Source organism: Coloeus monedula (genome assembly GCF_965178545.1).
Source record: "Coloeus monedula genome assembly, chromosome: 7".
Taxonomy (NCBI): Eukaryota; Metazoa; Chordata; class Aves; order Passeriformes; family Corvidae; genus Coloeus; species Coloeus monedula.
Window position 1 is genome coordinate 28,659,848 of NC_138787.1, and position 26,563 is coordinate 28,686,410.

Below are 26,563 nucleotides of genomic sequence, written 5' to 3' on the forward strand. Positions count from 1 at the left end.
GAATTCAATAGGCTGATGAACAGAACTGGAATGTTTAAAAATAAACCAAAATTTTGTAATGAAACATGTTCTGAAGTTGCTATAGGGATTTTTGCAAGGATGCACTCCTTTCATTGCTCAAAATAAAGATTTTCATTTCTTGAGCCAAATGAAGGGGTTGCTTATCCAAGCTTTGGAGCCTGTTCAATGTCATCTGGATGGACTAGTCACTACAAGACATTATTACTCATCCCACCCCTACATAAAGCAAACCCATTAAACTTCATTGCATGTGGTTTGTATTTGGGGTTTCATTCATAAGAGTTGAAAGTGCCCAAACTACTGCAGCACGGAAGTGAAACCCTGTGAGGATTCTCCTTCAGTCACCACCAAGCCAACAAAACATTCACTTCTCAAAACCTCCCTTGAAGCCAATATCAGGGCAGCTCTTGTCCTGTTAGCCAGATCTCCTGTGCCACCTCTTCTCCGCTCTGTGGAATCTGCATTAACATCTCCATTCAGAATCAGAGTTTCTGCCACTCTTGTAGTATGTGCAATTTACTTTTTTAGTATCTTTTACTCATGAACCTGATGAAAAGTCAATAGGTTATTAGTGATTTGCAATTAGAGTCGAATTTTGTTGTAAACAGTTTAATGGTCCTCCACCCTTAATCCAGTCTGTTTAACTGTAACCCACCCTGGTATAGCTGCCAAGCACCACAGATGTTTTCTCTGACATGTTAGTTGTTAGAGTTTCTGCTCTTGTTGGAGCATGAAGACTTGATGAAGGGGGATTTTTAGGGGTTCTATGTTTTCTTTTTTTTTCCCCCCCTATTTTGGTGTGCAAAGGTTTCCTAAAATGAAAATAATACTTCTTCATTAGATACATGTGTGCACACATAGGTACTATTTGTCTTTTTGGTTCTGTTTTTGGAAAAAACCCAGACAATTGTGTAACAGGAAATTGAAAACTTCTTTGGATTTACATCAAAAACACAAACTTAGACAACACTTTGCCACAATTCTCTCACTCTTGAAACAAAACCAAACAAATAAAAAAAACCCAAGTGAAGATTCATGGACCAGTTATAATGGTGACGCATCACTTTTGAGCAATTTGTGTTTACCTGGTGGCATCATCCCATATTTTTTGCAGCATGTTAATGCAGAGTCTGAATGCAGGAGTGTCTTGATTATCTACTTTGACGGTTTTTCACATGTCGGAATTCGCTTAGTGGGAATTTTCTCATGATAAGACATGTAGGATTGGTTTTGTAAAATTACAAGCATGACTTTGTTTTCCTGTTCTACCACAAAAGAGTCTTCCCTCCAGCCCCCACTCCTCCATCTTCTCAGTTCTTCCAAAGAAACAAAGATAACTTCTGAGGGAGAGGAGGGAAAGTCAGGTACCCCAGTCTGCATGTTTGGGCATGGACCATTGCTGATTCTGTGTCTGGCTTTGAGCTTTTATGTCTGTTCGTGTGTTTTGATGATGTATTGTGATTGTTTATAACCCAACATCTGAAAGGTAACTTTTTTTCAAGGCTCTAAGGTTGGCAACTTGAAAATATACTGGAAGTGGGGAAACTATTCAAATGTTCTGCTATTTTATAAATCAGACTTGTTTGTAATGAAGCAGCAATATTAAAGTGACATTAGTGTTTGTGAAAAATATGAACACCAGGCTAAACCCAAAAAATGGGTGAAATGTTAATTTCTCTATTCAGTATCATCTCCCTTCCAACAAATGCAGCCCAGAAAGTAAATGGCTTTAGAAAGGGGAAAATCATTAATATTGCAATTCAGTGGCCTCAGTGTTGGCATTTGGTGCCACAGTGTCCTAGGATAGCCTGGTCTGTGATTGACATTCCTGAAAGACGCGCCTCTCCCACAGGTGCTGTGCCACCTCTGTCAGCCCTGCCCAGGATCAGGGGTCCCAGGGGCTGGGTGCCCCTGTGCAGACGCTGGCATTGCACCCTTGCTGTCCAGGACCCATCAGTGACTGGCTCCTGCTGGAAGGTCTCCTAGGAGCTGCTGAAGGCTGGTTCTGGAGCAGGTAGCTGAATATTTACAGACCTTCCACATGGTGACAATTTCTGAGTGCCACCACTAACTCCACTGTCCTTGTTTGATGTAAGTGGAAGGCTGCTGTGGTCAGTGTAAGTGGGGGGGACAGCACTTGCGACTCTTTTTGAGATGGTTTCCTTTCACATTGCTGGCACCAGCTGGAGCAGTAGATTCTTTTTGTGCCTAGACAAAGTCTACCTGCTTAGCTAGACTTAAAGTCTTAGCTGCTCCATGTACAAAGAGTGAGGGAGCACGCTGGAGGGCTGCATTCTTTGAAGCTGTTTGCAGGGCATGTTTCTTCCATCAGAAACCCTTCCATATCACTTTTCTTCCCTGTGTCTCTCTTCTGTCTGTGCACTGCCTCCCGGTCCTGTCCCTGCCATTAGAGATGTCATGTTGTGCCTTCCCCTGCCCCAGCAGTGTGTATCTCCATCTCCCATGGAATCAGGTCTGCATGCAATCTCTTGCTTCCTCTTTTCCATGCTTCTCTTCTCTGTTTCCACAGGATTTGATATTGTCTGTGCTTCACTCACTCACACTTTTCAGTAAGTTTTTAAGGTCATCCCTCTATCCCCTTATTTCTCATTTTCCAGGCTCTTCTCCATCTTTCGGAACTTCCTGCTCTTTCCACATCCATCCAGTCATCCTTGCAAAGATCCCCCCTTCCCTCATGCCTCCTTCCCACCCTGCATTTTTCCTTTCTTTACATTCCTGGACAGAGTTGTGCCTGGAATATCCCAGGATTTCTGGAGCTGGTTGGAGGTGATGTTACTACAGTACAGAGAGACACTACCAAGCACCAGGCAGTTCTGGGTGCACTTTGACCCCTCACAGTATTGCAGAGCAGCTTCTTCCTCGTGCTTTTGGTTTGCTGTTGCCATATGGAAATGGCAGATGGTGTTGATCAGGAAGTTAATCTAGAAGCGTATCCGTTTCATGCCGTACGCGAAGGATTTGTTCATTAAACTTAGAACTCTAATTTAAAGCCAATTAACAGAGTGATTTGAAGAGACTTGTTGTTTTTGAAGTTCAAAAGAGATGCTAAGTCTCTGATTTCAGCCTTAGTACATTCCTGAACCTGTATAACTATTGCAGTGTTGCCAACTCTACTGGGGGTATTTTTTGTCTCTTTTTTTTGCCCTCTCCTTTTCTTTTTTTTCCCCTTTTCATTTTTTTGATACAACTTTTGCCATGGGCTGGAACTGTTTGGTGAAGCTTTGTGAACACCCAGATTTCTCAGCAATTTTAACCTTACCTTTGGGAGTAGGCAGGCAGAACTTTTGTGTCTTCCTATCCTGTTTGCTGCTAGCACAGCTCCTTCCTCCCTCCCTTTGGCAGCCTGGTATTACTCTTCTCTGAGCAGGAGTCAGGGCAGGGGGCAGAAAAATAGAATAAGCCCTGAGTAGCTCTGTGCCCTCCTAACACTGCTTCTTTCAGCATGGGTTTGTCTCTGCTTCCTTTCTTCTCAGAAGCTGGTAGGGACCCACCACAGAAGATTTCTCGAGGGAAAGGGGCAGGAGCAGCCCCCAGACAGAGAGCTACTGCCCCAGTGTACAGCTCTAATTTCCATGTGTAATCGACCCTGTAGGACTGGCCCAAGCAGACCATTCCTACGAAATATCAAGATGGGAAACCTTGTGTCAGAAGGACCTCAAAAGTGATTAGTTCTGCATTAGTATTTATGCTGCTTTTACCTGAGATTGATGTTCTGTAAACAGTTGTAGGTCCTTCAGCAGCAGACAGCATGTTTGGGTAGTCCCAAGATTTAGTAGTGGCATTTAGACAGAAAAAACTTTCTTTAGTAATTCAAAGCTGTTGCTGATATAAAAGAAAATAGAGGGGTCAAGTTTTGCTGTGGTACAGAGCCTATGACTTCACCGGGTTAACTGCTGCTACTTCCCTGTAATTGAGAACATAATTTGGCTCAAACCCTGGGAGACTGAAAAGGATCACAGCAGCCACTGTATTAAGCCAATGTTCAGAGCAGTTGGCTCACACTGAATTTCATAAGTAGATCATGTATTCAGAAGGCTTGAGCTGTATGACACAGTCCAGTGCAAAAGAAGAGGTGGTGGGAGTTATGTCCTTGTTTATCTTAACTAAAGCAGCACACCAGGAAAAGCTGTGAAACCTAGGATTGTAGGTATGGGGGTGATGTGACAGAATTGTTTCAGTGTCTCCCTGTGGGTGTGTGAGCACAAACCTGGCAAGAGCTGTGCAAAGGCTGCCCTTGGTTATCCCAGCTCCCATCAGTCTTGCCAGGAGCTGCATCTTGGCTGTGGTGCTGGTCTCAGCATCCAGCACATCTCCAGTGTGTCCCTTGGAGGTTGTGCCACCTCTTTAGCACCTCTGGGGCTGTGCATGGGGAGGTCAGGTAGAGATGAACTTAGACTGAAGAGAGAATACACGCTGGTCTTAGAAAGCCCAAAATATTCCCAAAAGTCTGGAAGCATACTTTGGAAATCCCTTTCTGCCCCTACCAGGGGGCTACCAGGCTTGAAGGCGGCATTCAGGATCGGACCTATGTCACACTGTCAGTGGCAGTGCCTGCCCTCTGCCACATAAGATCACTCCCATGGTTCTGCTTAATCTTTGAGCAGAAATAGCCAAAATTGGTCATTCATTTTTCACAGAGAAAAAAAAAATTGTGTTTTCTGCCCTGTCTAGGGGAGAAGAAGGGGGTTTCCTGATAAAGAACAAGCCTGAAGAAGGAAATAATGCCTTTTACAAAAAAAGGGTGTGCAGAGGGTATGGCTGATGAGTTTATTCCTGAGTTTGCCAGCAGTCCTATTCAGGCTGATACCCTCCAAAGGAGACTGGCATTTTCGGACAGCACTTTTGACCATTCCTCAAGCACTTAGCGGGAGGGATTGTTTTATTAGGAAAGTTTACGGCTTCTTGTTTTCCCTCAAAGGCAAATGTGACTTTGTTGTTTTTAATTCTGTTGGGATTTCTCCCTTTTAATATACAACACAGCTGTTAAAATAGCTGGCGTTGTCTAGGGCAAATCATATAGCACTTTCCTTGTTCAGATCTCAGATGGCTGCCTTTTTAGTGTCACTGCAGAATTATATTACAGGGCATATGAATAGTGCTGGTATTAGTGTCAAAATCAATTACCCAACCCTCCTCCTGCAGAGAAAGCTACAAACCTCAGGAAAAATCTGAGTAATCCATTCTGGTTTTCTAATTCTGAGTAATGACGGAGGGCAGAGAGTTGTGCTTGAATAAGTGCATAGGGTCTTTCTCCACATAGTCACTCCTAAATGCATGGTCTTTACAGGAAAAAGCAGGCTCCCTGTGAAACCCTTTTTCATGCCAAATGGCTTGCTGCTAAGATTAATCTGTCATTGAATTTATAAATTCTGTGTGACACAGAGCAGCAGAAAAAGTTTAGCATCGAACAGAAAGCAAAGTATGTATTGCTTAAAAAATGAATGTTGTGCTCCTGGATAGTGTGGATTGACTGCCTCCACCAATATATCTTCTTATACTGGTAATAAAAACACTTCCATAGCCTTGTGCCTCAAAGGATCTCAAAGCACTTTGCAAATAGGGGAAAGTACTATTTCCTATTTTATGGCTGTGGAAACTGGCTGCAAGAGAGATGTTAAGCTTTTTGCCCAGGGACACTGAGGAGACTGTAGCAGATCCATGATGGGGACCTAAATCTCCAGAGTTCCAGTGCTGTGTCCTGGTCACACGTTGCACCGCTGGAAGTCTGCTCGTCACCAGCTCTTGGCCACTGTCTCTGAAACCTCAGAGGGTGGGATATGAAATCCCACATATGAGGTGTTGGTCCTCCTTTGCTCACTGGTCTCTGTCCGGTCTGTGGGCAGAGGTTCTGAGCAGAGCAGGATCCAGCAGGACGGATGCTTGTGTCTTCCTGGGCTGGGATGGTCAGCTCTGGCAGTGGGGTGCTGTGAAAAGAAAATGACTTTTGGTTGCTGCTGACTTGAGGAAAAGCTTGGAACCTCATAGTCAGCCTGCTCTGCCCCAGGCACCTTTACGAAGCAAAAATAATTATAGACTTATTACCCTAAATCCTGTGAGATCAGACTAGTTGCACTTTTTTTTTTTTTTTTTTTCTAATCTGGTATTTGAGGATTTACCTGTTTAATACAACCACTTATTACAAACACTTGAATATTTTTTTTAATTCGTAATTCATCTGAAAAGAGAGCATTACAGCTGCAAAGACCAGATTTTCAAATACAGGCATGATCTCCTGCCACATTCCAGTTAGATAAATGACACATCTGAAAAACTGGGTCCCTGCTGAGGTGTCTGTGGCAGGGATTTAGAGATTTTGCTTCAGGCATCTCTCTGGAAAAAAAGCATGGCTTTAACCTGCATGTTTCACAGAACAAGTCCTGTTACCAGTTCCTTCCTTCCCCTTGCTGGCTGCTGAGCTCTGCAGTGCCTGAGGATGGTCCCTCACCCCCAGGGCTGCCCCCAGGGTCAGGGTACCCAGAGAAGGGGGGTCGGGGTGCGAGGGCCAGCGTCTGGTTTCAAACAAAAGTGCAAAGCCTTGAAAGGAGGGACTAAGAAGAAACAGGTGGGGGGTTAGTAACAGAGCCTCTGAAGTTTATTTGCTTAATGAACAGAAGCCCAGGCTGTCAGACCTAGGTCAAATACTCCTGCAGTTTGGGTGTATTTATTTCATACGTGGTCTGTAACCCAACCTGATTCCTGGATTAAACCACTGTAAAGTCCTGGCCCCCAGGAACCCATCCCATGTTTGCCAGCAAGCACAGCACATGCCGGGGCAGGACCTTGAGGGGCCACCTCAGTATTCACTGGAGCCTTGTGTCATCAGCAAAGCCTGTAATTGTGGGTCCTGTCATTTCCAATGCAAGCTTTGCAGTTTATGGCTGCAGACTGTGGCTGCAGATCCATCACTTCATTGCCCCATTAACGTGAGCCATGCCTGAAGGCTCCTGGGATAAACTGCTCAGGCTGCAGCACACAGCTGCTTAGTGGGATACCACTCTCCTAGAGCCCAGGCAGTGGTGACAGTCCTCCACAACCACCGTGCACAAGATCCTTCCCAGGGTGGGAATTCCTGAAATTTTTGTGCTTTAAAGTTTTTAGGAGAGTTTGCCTTTTAATCCAAGATGTTCAGGAGTCAGTCAGTCCTCCAGAGCAAAGGGAGGGAAGTTTTGAGTTGTCACAGTGGCAATAAAAAATATCAACACACGCAAAAAAAAGTTTTCTGGTTTCCCAGATACTTTTCGCCTGATTCTGTTAATTCCAGTAACAGCCAGCGTTCTCCAGAGTATTTCAGGAGCTGAAAATTTTGCATTTGAAACTTGCATGTGAAAAATTGCAGATCTGCATTAAAATTAGAAAGGAAAGAGGAATTAGCAGTGGGTTTTCCCAAGACCAGCCTGAGGCTGGTAGTGCCAGGTAACTGTGCTGGTTATGTGCAAGCAGGAGTCAGGTGGAGACATGTGAAATAAAACAAGTTAAAATGAGGGGAACAAAAGTATTTGCATTCAGAAACAAAGTATGCCTCCTCATTTAAGATAAACCTTGTTTTTACACTAAACTTGGGATACCCATATGTTTGCTTTTGGGAGACCATTTAAGTCTGAATCGTGCAGAAAAAATGGTCAAGCTGACAAAAAGTTGAGGAGCTGCTACGTTTTATCAATTTAAGTTTCAAAACCCAGGTTATTTTTACTTTGGTATCTTCTTGTTTTGTGGATATTTCACAGCATTTAATCCACCATTTCTAACGGGGGTAAAGCTGTAGCTGATTTTCAGGTGCAATTGCTTAGTACAGAAGAACTTTTATGGGAGAGAGAGGGATTGGTGTTTTTTAGTCCTCACCAGTGAGAACATGATGGGATGTGGCAGACCTGCTGTGGCCTATCTGTAAGTACTGCTGCAAAGTTCTGATCATGACACTGGTTCCAAACCAGCGCACAGCATAAGCACCCTCTGTGGGACAGAAAAAAAACCATTTTAAATATACGTTTATCTGTATTGTATTGGAAATTTTTAGCTGATTTTTTTCTTAGGAAGGTCTAGGTCATGTATAGGATGGATAAAGCAGTTTTATGTGTGCTAAATATTTGCATCTCACCTATCCTATAATCCTGGAAAGCCCTTTGGACCTGTAAACTTTACTGTGTAGACCAAGTTTAGCTGGGGAAAGACTGTTTTTTGGTCTTGTTCTTTGTAGGTCTGTGAGAACACCCAGTGCTTTACATGGTTGCAGCCTTTGTGCCTGTGACTGCTGTACTGGCTGCACTGCTGGAGTTAGAAACCCTGGAATTCCTCACTGCTTGCCATTTGCTTTTGAACTCTGCCAAACCATCAGCCTTCCTCATGGAGCTGATTTTGCCTGTGTTGTGAGTGGTGACCAGAATCTGGTTTTGTTTTATGTCCTGTAGGGTTCCTGAGCTGGAAGATGCCCGTCTAAGATGGAAACTTCTGCTTCAACAGCTGCTGGGAAAAAAGAAGGGAAAGGTGCTGTTCTGGAGGGCAATGGCTTTACAGAGACGGGGAAGAAACCCGCTACTTTAGCAGCAGCAGGAGCAGCAGTGGCACAAGGAGGTACTTTATGTTTTCCACAACTTGAAAGCAGCAGGGGTGTTTTTCATTAGACTGTAAGAATTTAATAAGTATGGTGGCATCTGTCTTCCTGTGAACATGCTGAGTTTATTGGGGTTCTTGGCTGTCAGAGGAACTGGCAGCTGTGTCACTGCGTGGCATCTAAACGTCACTGGAGTGTGATGGGTCACCACCACTCCCAGAGAACTGGGCTGGGGTGAGGGGTGGCTGTTGGGGAGTTGGGGCATTCCATCAATGCTTGCCACCAGCTGACTGGTGCTGCATAGTGTTGGCAGCAGCGTGCCCTCCACTCCTCCATGGTGGAGTTAAAGAATGGCTGGTGAGACTGGCTGGAGATGGGGAGCACCTCATTATCCTGGTCAGGAGGGGGTGTTGTGTGCCAGCTGCGATCCTGCTAATGAGCTAAACAGACTACATGGCCTTCAGTCATTGCTGCTGGGATTTCATGGTTAGGGAGGAGTTTGGGAATGTCCAGACCCAGCGCAAGAATGTTCACAAAGAAACCTCTCCACTTGTGGCATTCCTGTTCAAGTCAGTGTGTTAAGCAAGATTTTGGTGGTCTTGCTGCTGTTGGAGTCAGCTGGGAAGCTCTTGTGGACACCGATGGGCATGGAGCCACTACTGGTGGGTGTGACTCTGGTGTGCAGGTGAACGTGCAGGTGTGGTGCTCCTGCCTCCTGCTGCTCGCTGTGGCAGGCAAAACACACCTCCATCTCTGGCACACGTGTGCTGGTGCATCTCCAAAGTAGTGCCAGGGCCCATCATCGTGGCACAGCTGTGGGCAAGGCTGTGCCCGCTGGGGAACCACCACAGCTGCCCTTGCTGGGGTCTGGGTGTCCTCTCTGGACAGGGTATAAGGAGGCAAACTTAGAAGAGGCTGCACCAGTTCAGATGTGACGAGAGACACCCCAGCTGTGTAAACTTCACAGGCAGCTTTTTTTTTTCTTTTTAAAATATACTTTATTGCTAGCCAGAGTCTTCCTCAAAATGAACCTGTCCCCTCCCCTTCCTTCACTGCAGGGTGGTTTTCCATCACCCCGGGAGAACAGAACGACTCTTCCGTGAGCTCCTCTCTTTCTTACCTAGCTCAGCTGGAGAGTTTGAGTTTTCTGTTGCCTGAATTTTGAAGATAGTTTCCAACCAAGATGGCTTAGATCTGCTTTATCTCTCCTTCTTTTTCATAAACTTTGCTACTCAGGTTTCTTTTTCACACTGACCTGTGAAGATTCAGATGTACAGAATAAGGTAGGAGTGGCTAGATTATAACCTATCAGATTAGTTCATGTGTTTGATAAACTTTTTCTTAAAAGCAACCATAAAGTCTTCTACAAAATTGTTTGGGGGGAAACAGTTTTGTGCTCCTGGATGGCTCTGAGCCACTTTCCTTGTGAACACTGCACAAAGTGCAGAAAGGAAGACTTGCCAGGAAGCAGAAATAAGGGAGGCAGCAATGTGCAGAAGTTTGGCATCCCCAGCACATCCCTGAAGAAGCAAAGGCTATAGGAACTACTGAGGCAGCTCACTTGAGGTATCATCTCAGTGACTGGCAGACCTGAAGGGTTGATTGGCCCCAACAAGCATGTGCTAAAATTCACAACTTGTAGATAGCTGTTATGAATAAACACTTTCTCCCCACTTGGCACTTGGCACTTGCCTTGGGAGTGCCTCCACTGAGGAAGCAGTCACAAACTTTCCAGAGATCCAAATGAGGATGCCCTGAGGTGGAGTGTCCATCAGCCCAGTTGGCATCCCTGGAGACCTAATTGGTTTTTAAGCGTCCAGTGTAATATGTTCTGTTAGCAGTGTGCTCTCACCTTTGGAGAAAAATGATTTATGGGCTCAATATTTCTCCTTTTATTAGGAAGAAGTGGAGAAGTAAGTTGAGGATTGTTTGAAGATGTCAGGAGAATTGTGATGAAAGCGTTGTGTAATGAGATGTAAAGAGTGAAATCTATGTCATGCTGTGAAGAAAAGTGCTCATAAATGACCCAAAATGGGCAGCAGTGGAGCAGCGTGTGGTCGAACGCTGGCCCCGGGACTCTGCAGGTGATGCATGTGCTCTTGTGGTTTGAAGGGCTTCCCTCTGAACTCTGGCTAGACATAATACAGGCTCCTGAAAGGGAGCAGCATGCTTGTGCGTGTGCTTGGAAGTAGGGGAATTACTACAAAGTTGTCTTCTAACATGAGTTAACTGCAAGGTGTGATCTAGCAGGTGATACCAAAAGGCTGGGTAGAGATGAGACTCTACTTACATGATATTCATGCTAATATAACGTTTGATTCCCTAAACTAGAGTAATTACAACAGGCCAGAACGATGAGTATTTGTGCTCATATTTTTCCAGAAGAAAGCAAACGAGGCTTGGAGATTAATTAGGAAGTTCAGCTTGAGATGGGAATCAGCTTTAAAGGGTGGGCCTCTGAGCTTCCCACCCTGCTTTGAGGCCATACGAGCAAGTCTTTATTCTCATCCAAGACAAACTCTTGATTTCATTTATTGCAGAGGTTTTACTCTTTGTACTAGCATATGAGAAAGTGGCAGTGAGGCTCAGCCAGTGCTGCAAATCACCAAGCTGCTCTCCAGAGCCAAACAACTGTAATTTGCAACACATTTCTTCTTTATTCTACTGAGTCACGCTGAAGCAGTGCCCTCATAGCATGTTTTACATGTTTCTCAGATCATAAGGTTTTCTTTTTCACTTGTAGGAATTAATAGATTCATGTGGTTTTGTTTATAATTAATGTAATTGAAGGAATAAGCTGAATATTAGTTAAATAATTGAAGAAAAACTATTTAAATATATTATTATTTAGACTGTATTATTATAAGATGCTATGTTCAGTCTGCATTTCTAGTTCCCTTGCTTTGGATATTTGTCCCACATGTTTCCAGCCTCTAACAAATAAGGTTATGGCTGTGGGAAAAGAGATCGATACTGTTGATGCTGCCAGTAGCAAAGAGTCCTTTTGTATTAAAAATTTGCATCCTATATTTTTAGTCTTCTGAAGCTGCCATTTTAAACATCATCTGAGACAGTTTTTTATAGTAACTCATTGATCAGTTGTTCAGAAATTGGCCTCACAGATACGATATCAGGAAGTCTCTCCTAATTTTCTATTTTTCCATAAATCATGTTGGCCAGCGCCTCTTATCTCTTGCAGTAGGGGCACATGTGTATGTGTGACTGAGATGGGAACTGTTTATAATGGCAGTGTGTAGGAGCTATAGACGAGTCAGATCTGCAGAAGAGGCTCTCCTTTTGTTGGCTCCACTTCTGGAAGGGCAACTTGTAACAATTTGAATTCAGAAAATCCTTTTGTTGAATGCAAAAGTCCATATTGCTGTGTAGGGTAGGAGGGTTTGGTGCACAGCACCACATGAGTGAGGCTGTGTTGTGTCCTCCAGGTTGGCACTGGGACATCCTCTGTACCTACAGGCATGAGGAAGCCTGGGCACATGGCTGTAGGGGAAATTTAAATGAGCCACTCTTTCGAAGGCAGAGATATTTAGGAAGATGAGTTTCTCATCTTGTAATAAAAATTAAATACAAGTTTTCCTAAATGCTAACTGTCTGACTTTAACAAGGCCCAGAATGCACCTTTCCCTCTCCACGCCACCCTCCGCATGACACAAACTCCAAGTTCCCAAATTGATGGTGTTTATGTTTGAAACATTTTTCTGATGTCTGGCTCTGTCAAGACTAATTTTAGCATTTCTAAAGCTGGGTAAAAATACAGCCTCATTACTTTGATGTCAGAGCATAGTTTACTATTAGTATATTCTGGGGTTTATCATTTTAGTCATGTTTAACACAGCTACAGCAGGCATGCACTATTAAATCTGGCTTATTTTACATTCCTGTCCGAAATTATTTATTTGGAACAATTTCCTCTCTATCAAAAGACACGGCTAATGCTGAGTTTTAATGTGTTATTTACACACAAAATAACCTATTTACAACTCAGTATCTGCCGCAGGGAGAATGAATGGGGCAGTGCTCCCTTCATCCTGTTGTATCTGAGTTTAACAATCTGGATTGCTAATAGAACCATTTATCACAGGGTGGTAATTTATTTTATGTTAGCTGCACAGGTCTCCCTGCCTCTGATCTATGGAAATACTTTGTATATAATGAAGTTCAACAAGTCATTTGGTGTAAACATGGGGAAGCCAAGCTGCAGAACTAGTAAGACTCTGGCTGTGTTTTTTTTTTTTTTTTCCAGGAGGTAACGACTCTCCTCTGATATTAAGGCTTCAGTTGATGAAATACAGCTCTTTGCCCTGTGTGTGCTGTAAAGGCAGAGTATGGGGCTTTTCTGCAGTGGATCAGAGATTGGGATGGAGTTTGGTCACTTGATTTATGGCCTGGCAGGAATGCTTAGTTCTGCAGAAGTAGCACACTCAGCCCTTTCATAGGCAGAGGAGAAGGGCAGGGAGCACCTCCCATCGCTCTCCAGAGGTCTTCCGTAAGCAAGCCCCAAGTGGCACTGGCAGGGAGTCTTTATGCAGTTCAGCTTGTCTTAGTGCTAGATTATGGGAAGACCATGTAAATGAGGAGGAGGAAATGCCAGCATCCCAGCAGACCTCAGCGCCCTGAAAAAATATATAGTTTGTGTGGCCCGAGACTCAGACAAATTAGAATGAGAGCAGCCCCAATGAAGTCATCTCCTCTGTCCACCCTGGAGAGGCAGGGATCTTCTTAAAGAATGTTTTTCATTCAGTTCACATTTTCCAGGAAAAGGAACGTAAGCAGTACAAGCACATTCTTAGCTTCCCTGCCCAGCACTGCTTTGCTGTGTACAGCTTACAGTGCTGAGGGATGTGTTTAACAGAAAAGCTGGGATTGGCTCCCAGGGAGAAGGGGGCAAGTGGTTAAAACTGAATGATGGGAAAATCCCCTACTTCAGACTGAGAAATCCTCCTGACAGCCACTGTTGCTTCTCGTGCATCTACTGCAGAGTTCAGTGGCCCCCACCTTGGGTAGGGCTTCAGTGCAGTGCTGCCACAAGAGCAACAGAAATCAAGAACTGTATTTCATCTCTGACTGTTTCTGTCAGCCTTTCAAAAAACTAATTCTGTTGGGTCTTAAAGTGTATTTCTTTGCTGCTGTAGCCCTTCTGAGTGGACAGATTGCCTACAGTCTCTTTTGTGTAGCCACTCACGTCCCTTTGAGCAGACTGGTGCAGTGCTGAGACTGTTCCTCCGTCACGGGATATCAAAGACAGTGGCAAGTTTGCCAGCTTTGAGTCATGTTGGTCACCTGACAGCTGCTCTTTGGGATAGTTTAGAAGGATTCATGTAGAGGTGGATGAAGTTAAAGCCATGCTGCACCACTGTTATGTTCCATGAGCAGTATCTAGTGTGTGGGCCTGGCAGAGAGCTCTCTGGGAGCAGCAGGTTTAGTTCTTCAGTTACGTGGCAGAATTTGATAATTAAGGTTGCCACAAACTGTGCTACAAAAGCACATAATCTCTTCTGCCTGCCCTTTCTCCTTTATCCATGGCTTGCAATGCTGTCTCCCTAGTCTCTTCTTTTAAAAGAGTCAGCAATACATCCTTGCTAGGCAATCCTTTGCTTTGCTTAAGTGAGTGATTGGAGTCTGACTTGGTTTTTTTTTTCCTCATGGGGGAAACTCCTTGTCCAAGCCTCTCTACTGACTTTGTGTGGTAGCCAACCCTGTGGGCAAAGGTGCAACCCCAGAGTAGATAACCATTAATGTTTACAGACTTTCTGGTTCAAATTGTGTAGCCCTTAGATGATGCAACAGCTTAATGGTTGGACTTGATGATCTTAAGGGTCTTTTCCAGCCTAAACGATTCTATGATTCATAACATCAGCGTTCCCTGATTGTACACAGCTCCCCCACACTGTCATAGCAAAAGTTCCTATAATTTCAGCCCGTTACAGATGCAAAGGCACTTTTGAAGACAGAGTAATTTTATCTCATCCCTAACCACACTGCAGGCTTGAATGCCAAGTTGAAGAGCTTTTATGAATTTAAAATAGAAAAAGTTATTCTTCACAGGCTGGGTCTGGCACTGGTGAACCCAACGATTAAGTACCACCTGGAAGACCTTTGTATTTTGTGAGTGTATTATATTTTCATTAATAATAGTTGTAATAATAATTGCGTCCACGTTTCTATTATTTTGTAAGCTCCAAAATTTTATTCTGGCAAATACTGATAAGTCTTCTTTTCTGTGGACCCAGCTTAGACTTCATTAAAGTGCCCCTCAGAGAGTACCTAAATATAACCTTTTTAACTGATGTTAAACTTACCTATTGTGGATTGGTCATTTACTGTCAAGTAAGAAAATCCAGTGGTGATAATGGATTTTCTCCTGGATTGTCTCCTCTGCCAGCACATCCCCATAGTTTGAAATTTTAGTATCTCTGACAGCTTTTTGCCTGAACATCTGTGAATTTGAACAGGTTTGATAAATCAATTCTCCCAACACCATTCATTAACCATGGCATTTCAGCCTGCCATAATCATGGGAGGACCAGGGATGGGAGTTATTTTGTCTAAAGTTGGCTGCCCAAGTGTTAGGTGTCTAGTTTGGGATGCTTTTGCATTAGGGTGGAGTGAATCACATTGTGCAGGTGCCTGCTTTATTCCCTTGAGGGCTTCATGCCTGATTTAATGTTAGGTGGAAAAATCCCGGACTTCCCAACTTTGCCAAAATTGCAGAGTGGGGTTAAAGTGAGGAACCAAGGTGGGACTACATTAATCTTTTAATGCCTTTCATTCATGTTTGTCAGTCCATAGCCTTATGAGCAGTCTGGGAGCCCTGAACTGAAATCTCATGCCATGACTGCTCAAGTCAGAGGCAAACTCAACACCCAGATGTCAACACAGCCAGGGGAGCTGCTTCCCAGAGCTGCTCCCGCTTTACACCAGCATTGGCAAAACTGGTGTTTTAACAGCCCATTCAGAGACGGGAAATTTAAAATCCCCACTAAAGAGACAAGGGAAAAAACCACAGCAAATTCTCAAGGCTACAAAAAGCTCCTAAAAATAACCCAAGTGGAGGAAGTCTATTAATGCAAAAGTAAATAATTATGTTAAAGGAAGCAACTAGAGAGGCCAGTTGTGTAAGTCACTTTAAGGGGAACAAGCCTTAGATAAAATCCATCCTTTTATCACACAGATTGTCTACCTTTGGATGCTAAATAATTGATGGGGTTTGGCAGAGCATTCTATGGCTGCCTGCACAGAGCAGTGGGACTGCTCCCAAGGTCAGACGAGTGGCAAAGAAAAATGTTCCTAGAAATGCTGTGCATCCAATACCAGCAGCAAGAAACAGGGCTTGTATTCCCAGCACCTCCTAAAGAATTTGTGCATGGCCTTGAGAAGACATCCATAGACCTTGCAGTGAAAAGAGGACTTGGCATTGTTCCTCAGCTTGTTAAACTGCCCCCCATGAAATCAGGTGGTCTGTTTTCATGGTTTCGTGTGGTGATGAGTGAGGTGCAGAGGCCTGAGAGGACACAGCCAGTTCCACTGCACTATTTTTATTATTTTTTATAATTAGAGAAGATGAATTGTGCTGTCTGGTGGCTTCTGGGAGCCCAGGGCTTGTGGGGGGATTTCTTGCTTTGTGCAGCCCTCACACTGCCTCAACACTTCAGCCTCTGTCTGCGTATGAACATCCTGGCAAGGCAGGGAATGTCATTGCTCCCATTCTGCAGACAGGAAGCACAGAGGATTTTTTCCAGTGCTAAAGTGGCTGAAATGGATTGAGCTGTTTCAGAGGGATGTCAAGAACTGATTATCTCTGGAACTTCAGAAGTTCATATGTGGTGTACATGGGACATCAATGATAGTAGAGAGGTCTTAGCCCAGATTCCTTGGTTCACCATATCCACTAGAAAGCCCTTCCTCTCTCAATGATATGCCATGTAATCATGGTCAGATGACTCAAATTCTCATGCCCATCTGCCAAACGGAGGCGTTGTTTCTTTCCCTTCAGGAGAGCTGAACACAAGTTGTCTATGCATCATCCAGAGCCTCTGAGAACATCACGATGCAGCAGTCAGCCTCGTTCGTCTTAGTTGCATAAGGGTATGAAAATGCTCAGTAGCACAAATAGGATATTACTGAATTTAAACTAATTCAGCAGTGCCTTTGTCCAGTACCTAGCACAGTGGGCTCATAATTTGGGGCTACAGTTTTTTCCAGAACCATGTGAGACAAAAATTGCAGAAACTTTAAATTCTGAAATCAATATCCCATGAATTCTGTGTGGGGACTATGCTTGACAGGATGAGTTCTCTGTTCTTACTGGTAATGACAGAGAATAAAACCTCAGCCAAGACTTTAAATTTAGCTCTTGAAGGAATGAAGGGGATATAGTATTTTCATGCAAACTTCTTCAGGATTATGTTAAACTCGTGACTTTACATGTGTTGGAAAATGACCTGCGCTGGGTGTTCTGTGACTTCCATAGTGGTGTTGGGTTGAAATCAGGCAAACCTTCCTGGAAAGAACTGAGCAAAACTTGGGCATGTAGGCTGAGTCCAAAATGAAAATATATAAAAAATTTGAATGTGATCCCACATGAACACAAACAAAAAAGTTTTCACACAAACTTAACTGAAATCAATTCTGCCTTTTCTGTAGTTTGTTAGAGAGCTCAGTGGGTGTTTTCTCCTCTCTTTTTTAATACCCCTTTTCTTCTCCTGGAATCCCAGATCTTTTTGAGGCCATCCCATTGAAAATTTTTCCAATTGTAAGTAAATCATAAATAAGAACAGGAACATTGAAAGCAAAATATTTATATTTACTGACAACAGTATCTGATTTTTAAAATACAGCGACATTTGCAGGGATTGAATGGTGCCATTTTAGCCAGAAAGCTGTTCTATTCTGTTCTGTTCTCTTACAGTGATCAGCTCCTGACTGACAGATTTTCAGAAAAAATCACAGCTTGCAACAGATGCATCCTTAAGTAAACAGTTAAAGTAGATGTTTTGATGGCTTCAGTTGTATTGATATAAAAGATCAGTGTCTGACATTCCTGAAAACCATCCAATAGAGGAGGTATCTTCTTCTAAGCCCCTGGCCCTTTGTGTGCTGCTTCAACAATAGTTTAATCGTTCAAAGAAAGCAGAGATTTTATGCACTGAATGAGATGCTCAGAGCCAAGAGAGAGTGATAAGGAGTCAGCACCACTGATCCTGGAGCCGGAGTGCTGCGTAATATTTAGATTTTTCCCAAATGAAATTTTTGTTCTGTTTGTGAGGTGATAAAATGATCTTTCTCACTCAGTTTTTCTACCTGAGGCTCACCCTGGTTTGTGGCTGCTCTTTGTGGGATGGACCAGCAGCAATGGGGGGAAATTAAGCAGAATCCTCTCCTACATCCTGGCTGGTGTGAATATCCATGTCCTGTGTTAATGTGTGCAAGTGCCTTCTTGCAAGTGAGGCTTGAGGTTAAGCTAAATCTCTTTATGCCGGTTTGCAGGTACAGCTGGTGATGTTCTTTCAGAGGCATTTACAGCTACACTATAAAGTAAAACCAGAGAAACACAAAGGTGAGGACTTTAGGCATTGGTTTGCACGTCCCATTTTAATGAGAGGAATTATTATGTGTTGTGGGAAGCTGATCCGACTCCCAGAGGCTGCTTGTGTGAAGATACCCAATTTTTTGGTGGCTCCCTACAGTGAGGGCACAGAACTGAGCCTGGAGAAAATTAGTTTCAGTTCCTGATGGAGTCCCAAACTTCCTTCATGATTTTGGGAAAGCTGCTTGACTTCCCTTTGCTCCCTCATTTATATAATGAACTCGGGTTGTTCTTTGGGCCTCCAGGCCCATCCATCAGCATCTGGTTAGCATGTTTATGGCGTCGGTCACACGGAAACACTTAACGGGTCAGACTGTGGGGAGGTTGCCATTTCCCACTCCCCACCACCTGCAAGATGGTGTTGCTGTCCCTGGGTGCTGCCTTACCGTGTTCATATGTCTTAGGTGTCACCCTGCTGCTGTCCAAAGGGGACCATAAAACAGTTTTGTAGGGTTGGGGAAGATAAGGTTAAGTTCTTAGAGTGAAGGTACTTTCAATATCTGTAGTGGAGAGACTGTTTGGGGGTATAGAGATTGAGTGTATTCCAAAGGGCCATGCTTTCTCTGAAGTGAGAAAGTTTTTCAGGTGATCTTACATGGAACTCAGCTGGAAAACATCATGTTGTTAATAGCTATGTAAATATTCTGTATCAAAACAAGAGAAAATTATTTTTCTTAGTTTAAAACATTTTCCTACATGCATAGTCTATGGGTGAGCTCCAAGTACCTGGGTGGACACACCTGGATGAATTTACAGAAGTCATGGAGAGCTTCAGGGTTTCATCCTGACCCAAGCAATAGACACCCAATAGACATGTATATTCACCCAGTCTAGCAATAGACGGTGACCTTAGCACAGTCCTTTGTAATTCGACTCTTGGGTGCAAGGTGATGGAAGGATAAAATCACTCGCATGGGATGACAGCTTCAGAGAGAAACTTGGTTTCAGCTGTCTTTCCCCTTAGTCTGCTGTGCACATGCATGCTCTGATACTGTGATTAGCTGCAGAGGAGTTGGCAGTACTCGTTTGGTGCAGTTTTTTCCCTTTGAAAACTCAAGAGGAACTTTCCTGTGCTGTTACAAAGACGTCCTTAAAACATCTTTACTGCAGGGTCCTGTGTTTCAACTGCTGGAGCAGCGACTCTTAAAATAGATATGAGATGACTGAATGTGTGAAAAACATTTGCATCTCTTTTTCTGAGCTCTGTGCATTCTGCATCACTTCTGCAAGCAAGTTAAAAGGGTTGAGAGTTTTGCAAATTTTTGGGCTGCTTTTAATTCCACTCAGAACAATGTCTTTGCAGATGAAATAAGATCCAAGGCTTATCTTTTGGTCACATGGTGTCACTGACACTTGAAACAGGCTGGATTTATATGTAGTTACTAAAAAATATATAGCAAAATTAAAGTTTCAGACACTGAGTTGACACACACTGCCCATTGTAAAGATAAGTAACGGCTGTTATAAGAACACTTAAATGGTTACCTTTGGGACATAAAAGAGATCTTTGAAGACAGTAAGTCTTAATACAGAAATGTTTACTCATAAAAAATACATTTGGAATGGGGGAGGGGAACACATTTCCTATTAATGTGGGGTTTACCTTTTATCGCAGGTTGTAGCAGGTCTTTAACCTCTGTAGCACTTGAGTGAGGATAGAAATGAACTTCTCTAAGTATCAGCCCAAAGGGCCTTTCCTCAGTGCCTGTATCAGCAATTGGGTTTTAGTTTATTCTTTCTTTCTGTGGCCATAATGAAAAACTATTCTTTTCCAACCTCAAAACCTTCCTATAGTTAAGTCCTGAGGGCGGAATAGAAATGTCCTCCTGAATTTGCTTCACTTAACCTTGTGTTTTGTGAGATATGGAGCTGATGGCCCAAACCAGTGGGGATTTGAAGGCAATGTCAGCTGAATAAGGCATGAGAAGAGAAGAAGAAACTGGCCCTTGAAAGCCATGGTTATAGATACCACAAAGAAGGGATGATGTCTCTCTAGACACTTCCAAAGGGTGCAGGTCTGCCCAGCATTCCCAATCTGCCTCTGGGTGCACATGAAGTGGGTGGTGGCTCATGTCACCTGTGAGTTTTCTCGTAACAGTTCTGCAGGTAATTTTGAAATTCTTTTTCCAAGCAATTATTGAGTGAGACAAAAGAAAATGCCAGGAATATTTGATCAGTGTGAACCCCATAACTAGGGAGAATGTGATTTCTACTTCAAAGTTTTGCAAAATTATTGCTTGATGGGGTAGGACACAAGGTGCCAGTGATCTCAGAGTAGTAGAGAGAAGCTGAGAGTCCTTCATGGAAATCATGGTGGATTATAGTCAAAAGGCTTTACTCAGATAAAATGATTTACAGAGCAGCAGAAGTAGCCTGGACCAGTTGTGCGGGAGGAGGGCTGAGGGATGAGAGGGATCCAAAGGCCTTTGACCAGCTGCTATACAGAGGTGTGAGAAACAAGAATGTAACAGCAGGGTTTGAGCCGAGACATCATTTTGTGGGATCTTCAAGAGGAGAACTTGGTAAAGAGAGAAGTTAGGAAATACTACGCACTCAGAGAAGTGTAAGAAGAAACTGGCTGGGTGCAGAAAAAGACAAAAGGTAGAGAAGCTGGAAGAAAGTACACATTATTGTGAAGATGAGGTTACCAAGGTGAGATGACTGGATTTCTGATGAACCTTTTCTCTAAGCCCATGGCCCAGTGCAAAATTAGTTCTTCACATGCCAGTGACAGGGCAGAACGATTGGTGGGCTTTGTTATTCTTATTCCAAAACATCATGCTCGTCCAGGCAGTAATCATGTAGGTAAGTAACAGAAATTAGGTTTTGAGTCACATACTGACCTGTCTTTGTAGTTAGTACAGCATGTTCTGGTCACGTAATGAGAGAGAAGACAGATTAAATGAAAGGCAGGATTTTCATTCAGGAAATTGGTATGGTAATGACAGATATGGGGTCTTGGCGTGTTTCAGATAGGCTTCATCTAGCCTCTTCAGGTAGCAGATACAAGCACGGCGCTCACTTATATTCACCCAGTCAAGCATGAGGAGGTAACAAGTTCTCCGGGGAGGCTGGTATTTAATATCTGCCAGATGCCTGCTGGAGAATACTAATACAGATCCCAGATTTAGTGTGCCCTGGGAATGCAGATGGTTGGTAGCAACATGCCTGGCCTGACAGCCACATCTCCCTTAGCTCCATGGCAGAGCTGCCTGGATTTTTATCCCCTGCTATTTGGATTGTAAAAGTGATGGCTTGGTCAAAGAAGCCTTTTACTGACTTCCCTGGGAGGAAAGTTAGCAGGCAAGAGAGGGAATGACACAGGAGTTTCTGTTGGGGTATCACACTCATGGATGGGGGAGCAGCAACATCTTACCCTGGATGTCTGTTTGACCATTCTCTTGGGCAGGACAAGCCAAGTGCTGTGAGGCAGTGAGGGCCACAGGGAGGATTTGTGCTGGAGGAGAAGCTTCAGCCAGCTCCTGCAGTGTGTGTATTCCCCTCTGAGACCACAGCAGGGGCAGAGGGAGGGTGGCAGCCCTGTGGAGATCCCGCAGCTTGTCTTCAGGCTGCAGCAGGGAAGGAACTGCTATGAGTTTCACTTTCTTACCAAATAAAGGGAAACAAACCCCAAACCCCTGCAAGGCTACATATAAATCAGGGCAATAAAACTGCCTGTGGTCACAATCAAATTATACGGTCTAAATCTATATAAAAGAACTGGAGCAGGTTCAGTCCAGCACTAATGTCCTTCTTGCTGTAAGCAGTGAATGAGGGGTGAGGAGGAGGAGGGAGGGTGGGCACGGGGCTCCCAACACCAACACACCGGGGAAACAATTTGCTGAGGTGGTTGAACTACATGTTTTCAAAATCTGTTTGTGTCCATAAGAGTTTAAGAAAAGGATGTAGTCTGCTTACTCGGTAACTTGTGTGTGGCCTGTGAGTGGTTTCAGATGCCGGGCCAAAACCAAATAATCTCTCCTTTAGGAAATTTGAAAAGTATGCATGCATCCCAAAAAAAGAACAGAGATTTTCACTGATGTCCCATGCTCCTGCCACAATGCCTTGTGTAATTGTGGCACTGTGTGCTGTTGAGATGGGGAGAGAGAGGTTGCTGAGCCATCTCTGCTAGAAACAGATACCAGATATGATTTGGGCTTTCATGAGACTCTGAGTTAATAGGTTGTTTTTAACGGGAGAAAGGGATACAAGGGTACATAATATATCTTCAGAATTCAGCTGAATGCTGCAAAAATGTCCATATTAGGACATAATCTTCACTAGAAGTGAAATAACAGAACTAGTGAACTTTCACAGTATGAAGAACTTGTAGATGAAGTTGAAATTTCTGATGGTGTAGGAGAATTTTAAATTGAAGAGTTTCGCTTCTTTTCTGAGTACCCTGGTCACGCTGATGAGTTCATAAATCTCTGTGGTGTTTGACTAATATCCTGAGGATCTGCACTGTCCTACTCAAAAGTGGTAGCAGCCTTCAGTATTAATTAAGGTCTGTATTAGGGAAGAGCAGGGGGAGAAAGAGGGGTCTTTCAAGTCTGGCAGCCACCGCTTTCAGAGGAAATGAGCAGAGACTGTACATGCGCAGCTGAAAGCCGGCAGGACTCCCCACGTCTGCACAGCAGCTCCATGGGGCCACCAGAAGGTGTGAAAGATGCCTTGGCTGGAGGGAGAAACTTAAAATCTTCTGGGGCAAGAGGGTAAAAAAAAGCCAGGAAGCTAAAAGCAGTAGGAGGTTTAGGCACAATCCATTGAAGACCACTGCAGGCACCAAGAAATTTAATAACCTGTTATATTTATGTAGCGCATTTCATCCTCAAAGCATTTTGCGAACTTAATGATGTGCAAACTATGTGCACACGTATCCTTTCATCTGCCAACAACTGTAGCTGCCTTCAGTGTGAAGCCTCATGATGGCTGCTTTGCCATCACAACAGTATAGAACAGCAAGTGGAAAATGCCTGAAGTGCAGGCAGATTTAGGGAGGCAAAACATAACCTTTGGGCAAGACAAAGGGATTGAGAACACTTGTGCTGGCAACGTATGGTATATCTTCTGTGACTACAGTCAATCAGATCTTTGAGCAATCCCATCAGATAGAGCTTTCTGTCGGGAAAGCTGGAAAATTCACCTTAGCTGTCTGGAAATCTGGTCTCAGCTTTCTTTTGTGCCAACTGGCAGTCTCCCACCTCAAAAAGTAGTTGCTGGCTCTGACTCACGTGAGCTGCTTTTCCACCTGAGATCCAATGGGATCAAGTGACAATGTTCTACAGATGGCCACCTTGTGATGTTGTCCATTTCTTAAATTTTCCCACCTAATGGCATTCTCATCTCAAAGGAAGTGTGTTTATTTTGGAAAAGGGTCAGTAAGTGACCGTTAGAGATCCTGAGAAGTCTACAAGTTGATAGCATCTCAAAGCTGTCAGGAAAGGGGAAAAAAAAAGCGCCACACCAGCAGTTTTGCCCGTTATCATCCCAAGGAAGTTCTGTATTGTCAGACACGATAGTTTTCAATGTCACCTGCCCTCTAAGAGTTTTGGTGTGCTGTCTAATCCCCCAGCTTAATCAGTTCTGCAGGGATGCACCATGATAACTAAAGATCATTTACCTGAATTGCTTTTTAATTTCTGGAATGGGAAGCTGCTTGTGCAGCAGGATAATTACATTATAATTTACAGCAATCCAAAATCAATAAATTTAGTCATATTGGTATAGAGAAGGAGGATGAAAATCCCCCCACCACTAAATTATTTCACACTCTGTACTTGATGTTCCAAGAACTCAACAATAAACTTTGGGGGATGGGAGAGAGGGTTGGAGAATCACTGGCCTCCTGAAGCTGGTCAGTAAATCAGCTTTGCCCGGCAATTTCTATAGTGAAATAACACATGGTGTGTTTGCAGAAGGGGGCAAATACAGTGGATAATGTCCTTTTTCTGATTTATTTTAATTATGGAATATTGAAGGAGAGAAAATGCTTTGTGCTCTCTGGCCCCTTATTCCGGTGGGGAAAAGCTGATGAACCATCGCCAGCTGCAAGCTAAACCTGGGCATCTACCTGAGCTCTGCTCCCTGCCTGAATGTTACAGTGGAGTTGAATAATTATTGGGATGAGCCACTAAGGGAGCTGGTGGGGTTTCAAGCTCTTGATGTCTTCATCAAGATGAGATTGGAAGCTTTCCTCCAAGTTAGTATTTTTTCCATGTACAAGTTCTTTGGCTCATTGCAGGGAGAAATGAATGAAAGCTGGTGAAGTGTGCTTGCTGTAAGGAGGGGTGGGCTGTGCAACATCGGTGTATCCTGAGCTTCCCTGTCCAGGAAGGACCAATTGAGGGATGGGTTTTTCTTTTGGAGTGTTCAAAACACAGCAGTGCTCTGGTCGCTGGACACACTAAGGGAGGAAGGATGACTTCAGTGAGAAGGTTGGTCTCAGTGGGTCTTTGTGCCTGCTGCCAGCACCTCTTTGGTGCAAGCCAAGCCCTGGCAGCACCAGTGTGAATGTAGCCCCTCCCTTGGCCACTGGCCTGGTGGTGTCCACAGCGCTCCATGTTTTCAAGGGTCCACCCAGGACTCAGGTTTGGTTCTGGTAGGTGAGAGGAATGGCAAATAGACACAGGTAGCCCAAACACACCCCTCCCTGATTTAAGAGAAATATTATTCGAGCAGATAGTTCAAAAGAGTTCAGTTGGGCACATGGCAATTGGAGCTGTGGTTTTGGTTTGGTTTTTTATTTCCTTTAAAATAAAGCTTCCTGGTTGTATTAGATCCCACCCATGTCTTGACTGAGGTATGGCCTCAGTGAGGTATGGCTGAATTCATCTCACAGGAAGGTGTATTAGGTGTTTCTGGACTTCCCCCACTCAGACTGACTCAATTTTATTTTTCCTTTGAAACCACAGAAAAGCTGTCGATGCTGCACCCAAAAAAGGATGTTGTATGAAACGGAAATCACTTTGTCTCTTGTATTTGAGGAGGATTATGATCTGGCATGACCTCATTATGGGTTAGGCGAGGATATTTCTGGAAATACTAATTAAATACTTTTTCCATCCCTTGTGCCCTTGCAGCAAGTGCAGACTTTATAACAAGAAAAAGAGGGGAAAAAAAAAAAGCTGTCTGCAAGGAGTTTTTTCAAGCTCTTTCTCCACTCAAATGAAGGAAGTACAGTTACAGTCATGGTAGCAATATTAGAAGCTATTAAACAAAGTTTTCCTAGTTGTGATGAACTAGAGGAAAATAATTATCTGAAAGAAGACAGTAAATGTGAGATTCTTTCGGTGCTTTTGTCTATGCCTAACTTCAGGAGTCTGAATAATTCTTGTTATTTCAGCAAGATCACTCTGGACTGCGGAAAACATCCTTCCTTCTGCAGTTTTTTTGCTTTAGTTGCTCCTCCCCATTCAGGTTCAGTGAGCACAAGCACTAGTGCACAGCCCCACAAAGGACCCTGTTGGCAGCAGCTGGTGGTGAGCTGTGGCATGGGCTGCAAATCTGTTACACTGGCACAGCCAGGGAGGAAATTCCATGGTACCATGTCCTGATGTGTTTATTAATGGATATTCTGCTATTTCTTATGGTGGTGTTCTCCTCCTGGGCTTACCCATTTTGCTCTCAGAGATCTGTTCTCAACTTGTGGCATTTCAGTGAGTTTTAGCAGCTCTGAATCCCGCCCTGACTGTCTGAGCTATTTCCTATTGAGGTCAGTGGGAGTCTTCCACTTAACTTCAATGGAAGTTGGACTTGGTCACTGACAAAGTGTCTTCAAAAATCGCCTTCAGCAAATAAGCTTGTAAATGTTAGCACTAAAATAGCGACACGCAGGCCCAAATATATCTGTATTGAAAACACATGCTATCAGATAAAAATGTGTTCCTACAAAACCTTCCGACATTATGATGAGGAGGCTGTAAAGATTTTTAAATTTTTTTTAATCATATATTTAGCCCTTTGGTTTGCTAGTCTGTTGTGTGGCATATGGGGTTGGGTCTAACAAGGGAAACACCAGACTTGTTTGAACGAGCGGTCGGTGGCTTTTGTTTCCAGTTATTGTTCTAAGTCTAGAGATGTGGTTCTTCTTTTCCATATGAGTGTGAGATTTTGTCCAAATTTCAGTATTCCACTGGTATGTAACAATATCCAGTCCTGCATGTTGTTTGAAGTCTCACTACCTCCATGGAAATGAAACAGGACTGCTGTGTTGTAGCCAAAGGAGGGAAATGGATGCTTTCTCACGATAACTTCAGGAATTGCTTCTTGACCTGCAGAAGAACAACCTTACATTGGAACATCGCAAATGGAGAGAAGATACAGGGGAATTGCTGACATTTTTTCACTTTTTCTCTCTCTGTACTTCA

At 43.7% G+C, this 26,563-nt stretch overlaps 1 protein-coding gene across 2 annotated transcripts in view; it reads left to right on the forward strand.

Moving 5' to 3' along the window:
* Nucleotides 1-8,477: 8,477 nt before the first annotated feature.
* The window catches only part of GLI2 (GLI family zinc finger 2), a gene marked incomplete at both ends in the record, with an annotated part of 138,946 nt that continues 120,860 nt past the window's right edge, over nucleotides 8,478-26,563 (forward strand). Inside the window, one exon of one of the 2 annotated variants that reach the window (XM_082284924.1) lies at nucleotides 8,478-8,610. In XM_082284924.1, coding sequence (XP_082141050.1) covers nucleotides 8,478-8,610 — 133 coding nt within the window. The remainder of the gene's footprint in view (nucleotides 8,611-26,563) is intronic. The other variant, XM_082284925.1, reaches the window with a different exon arrangement.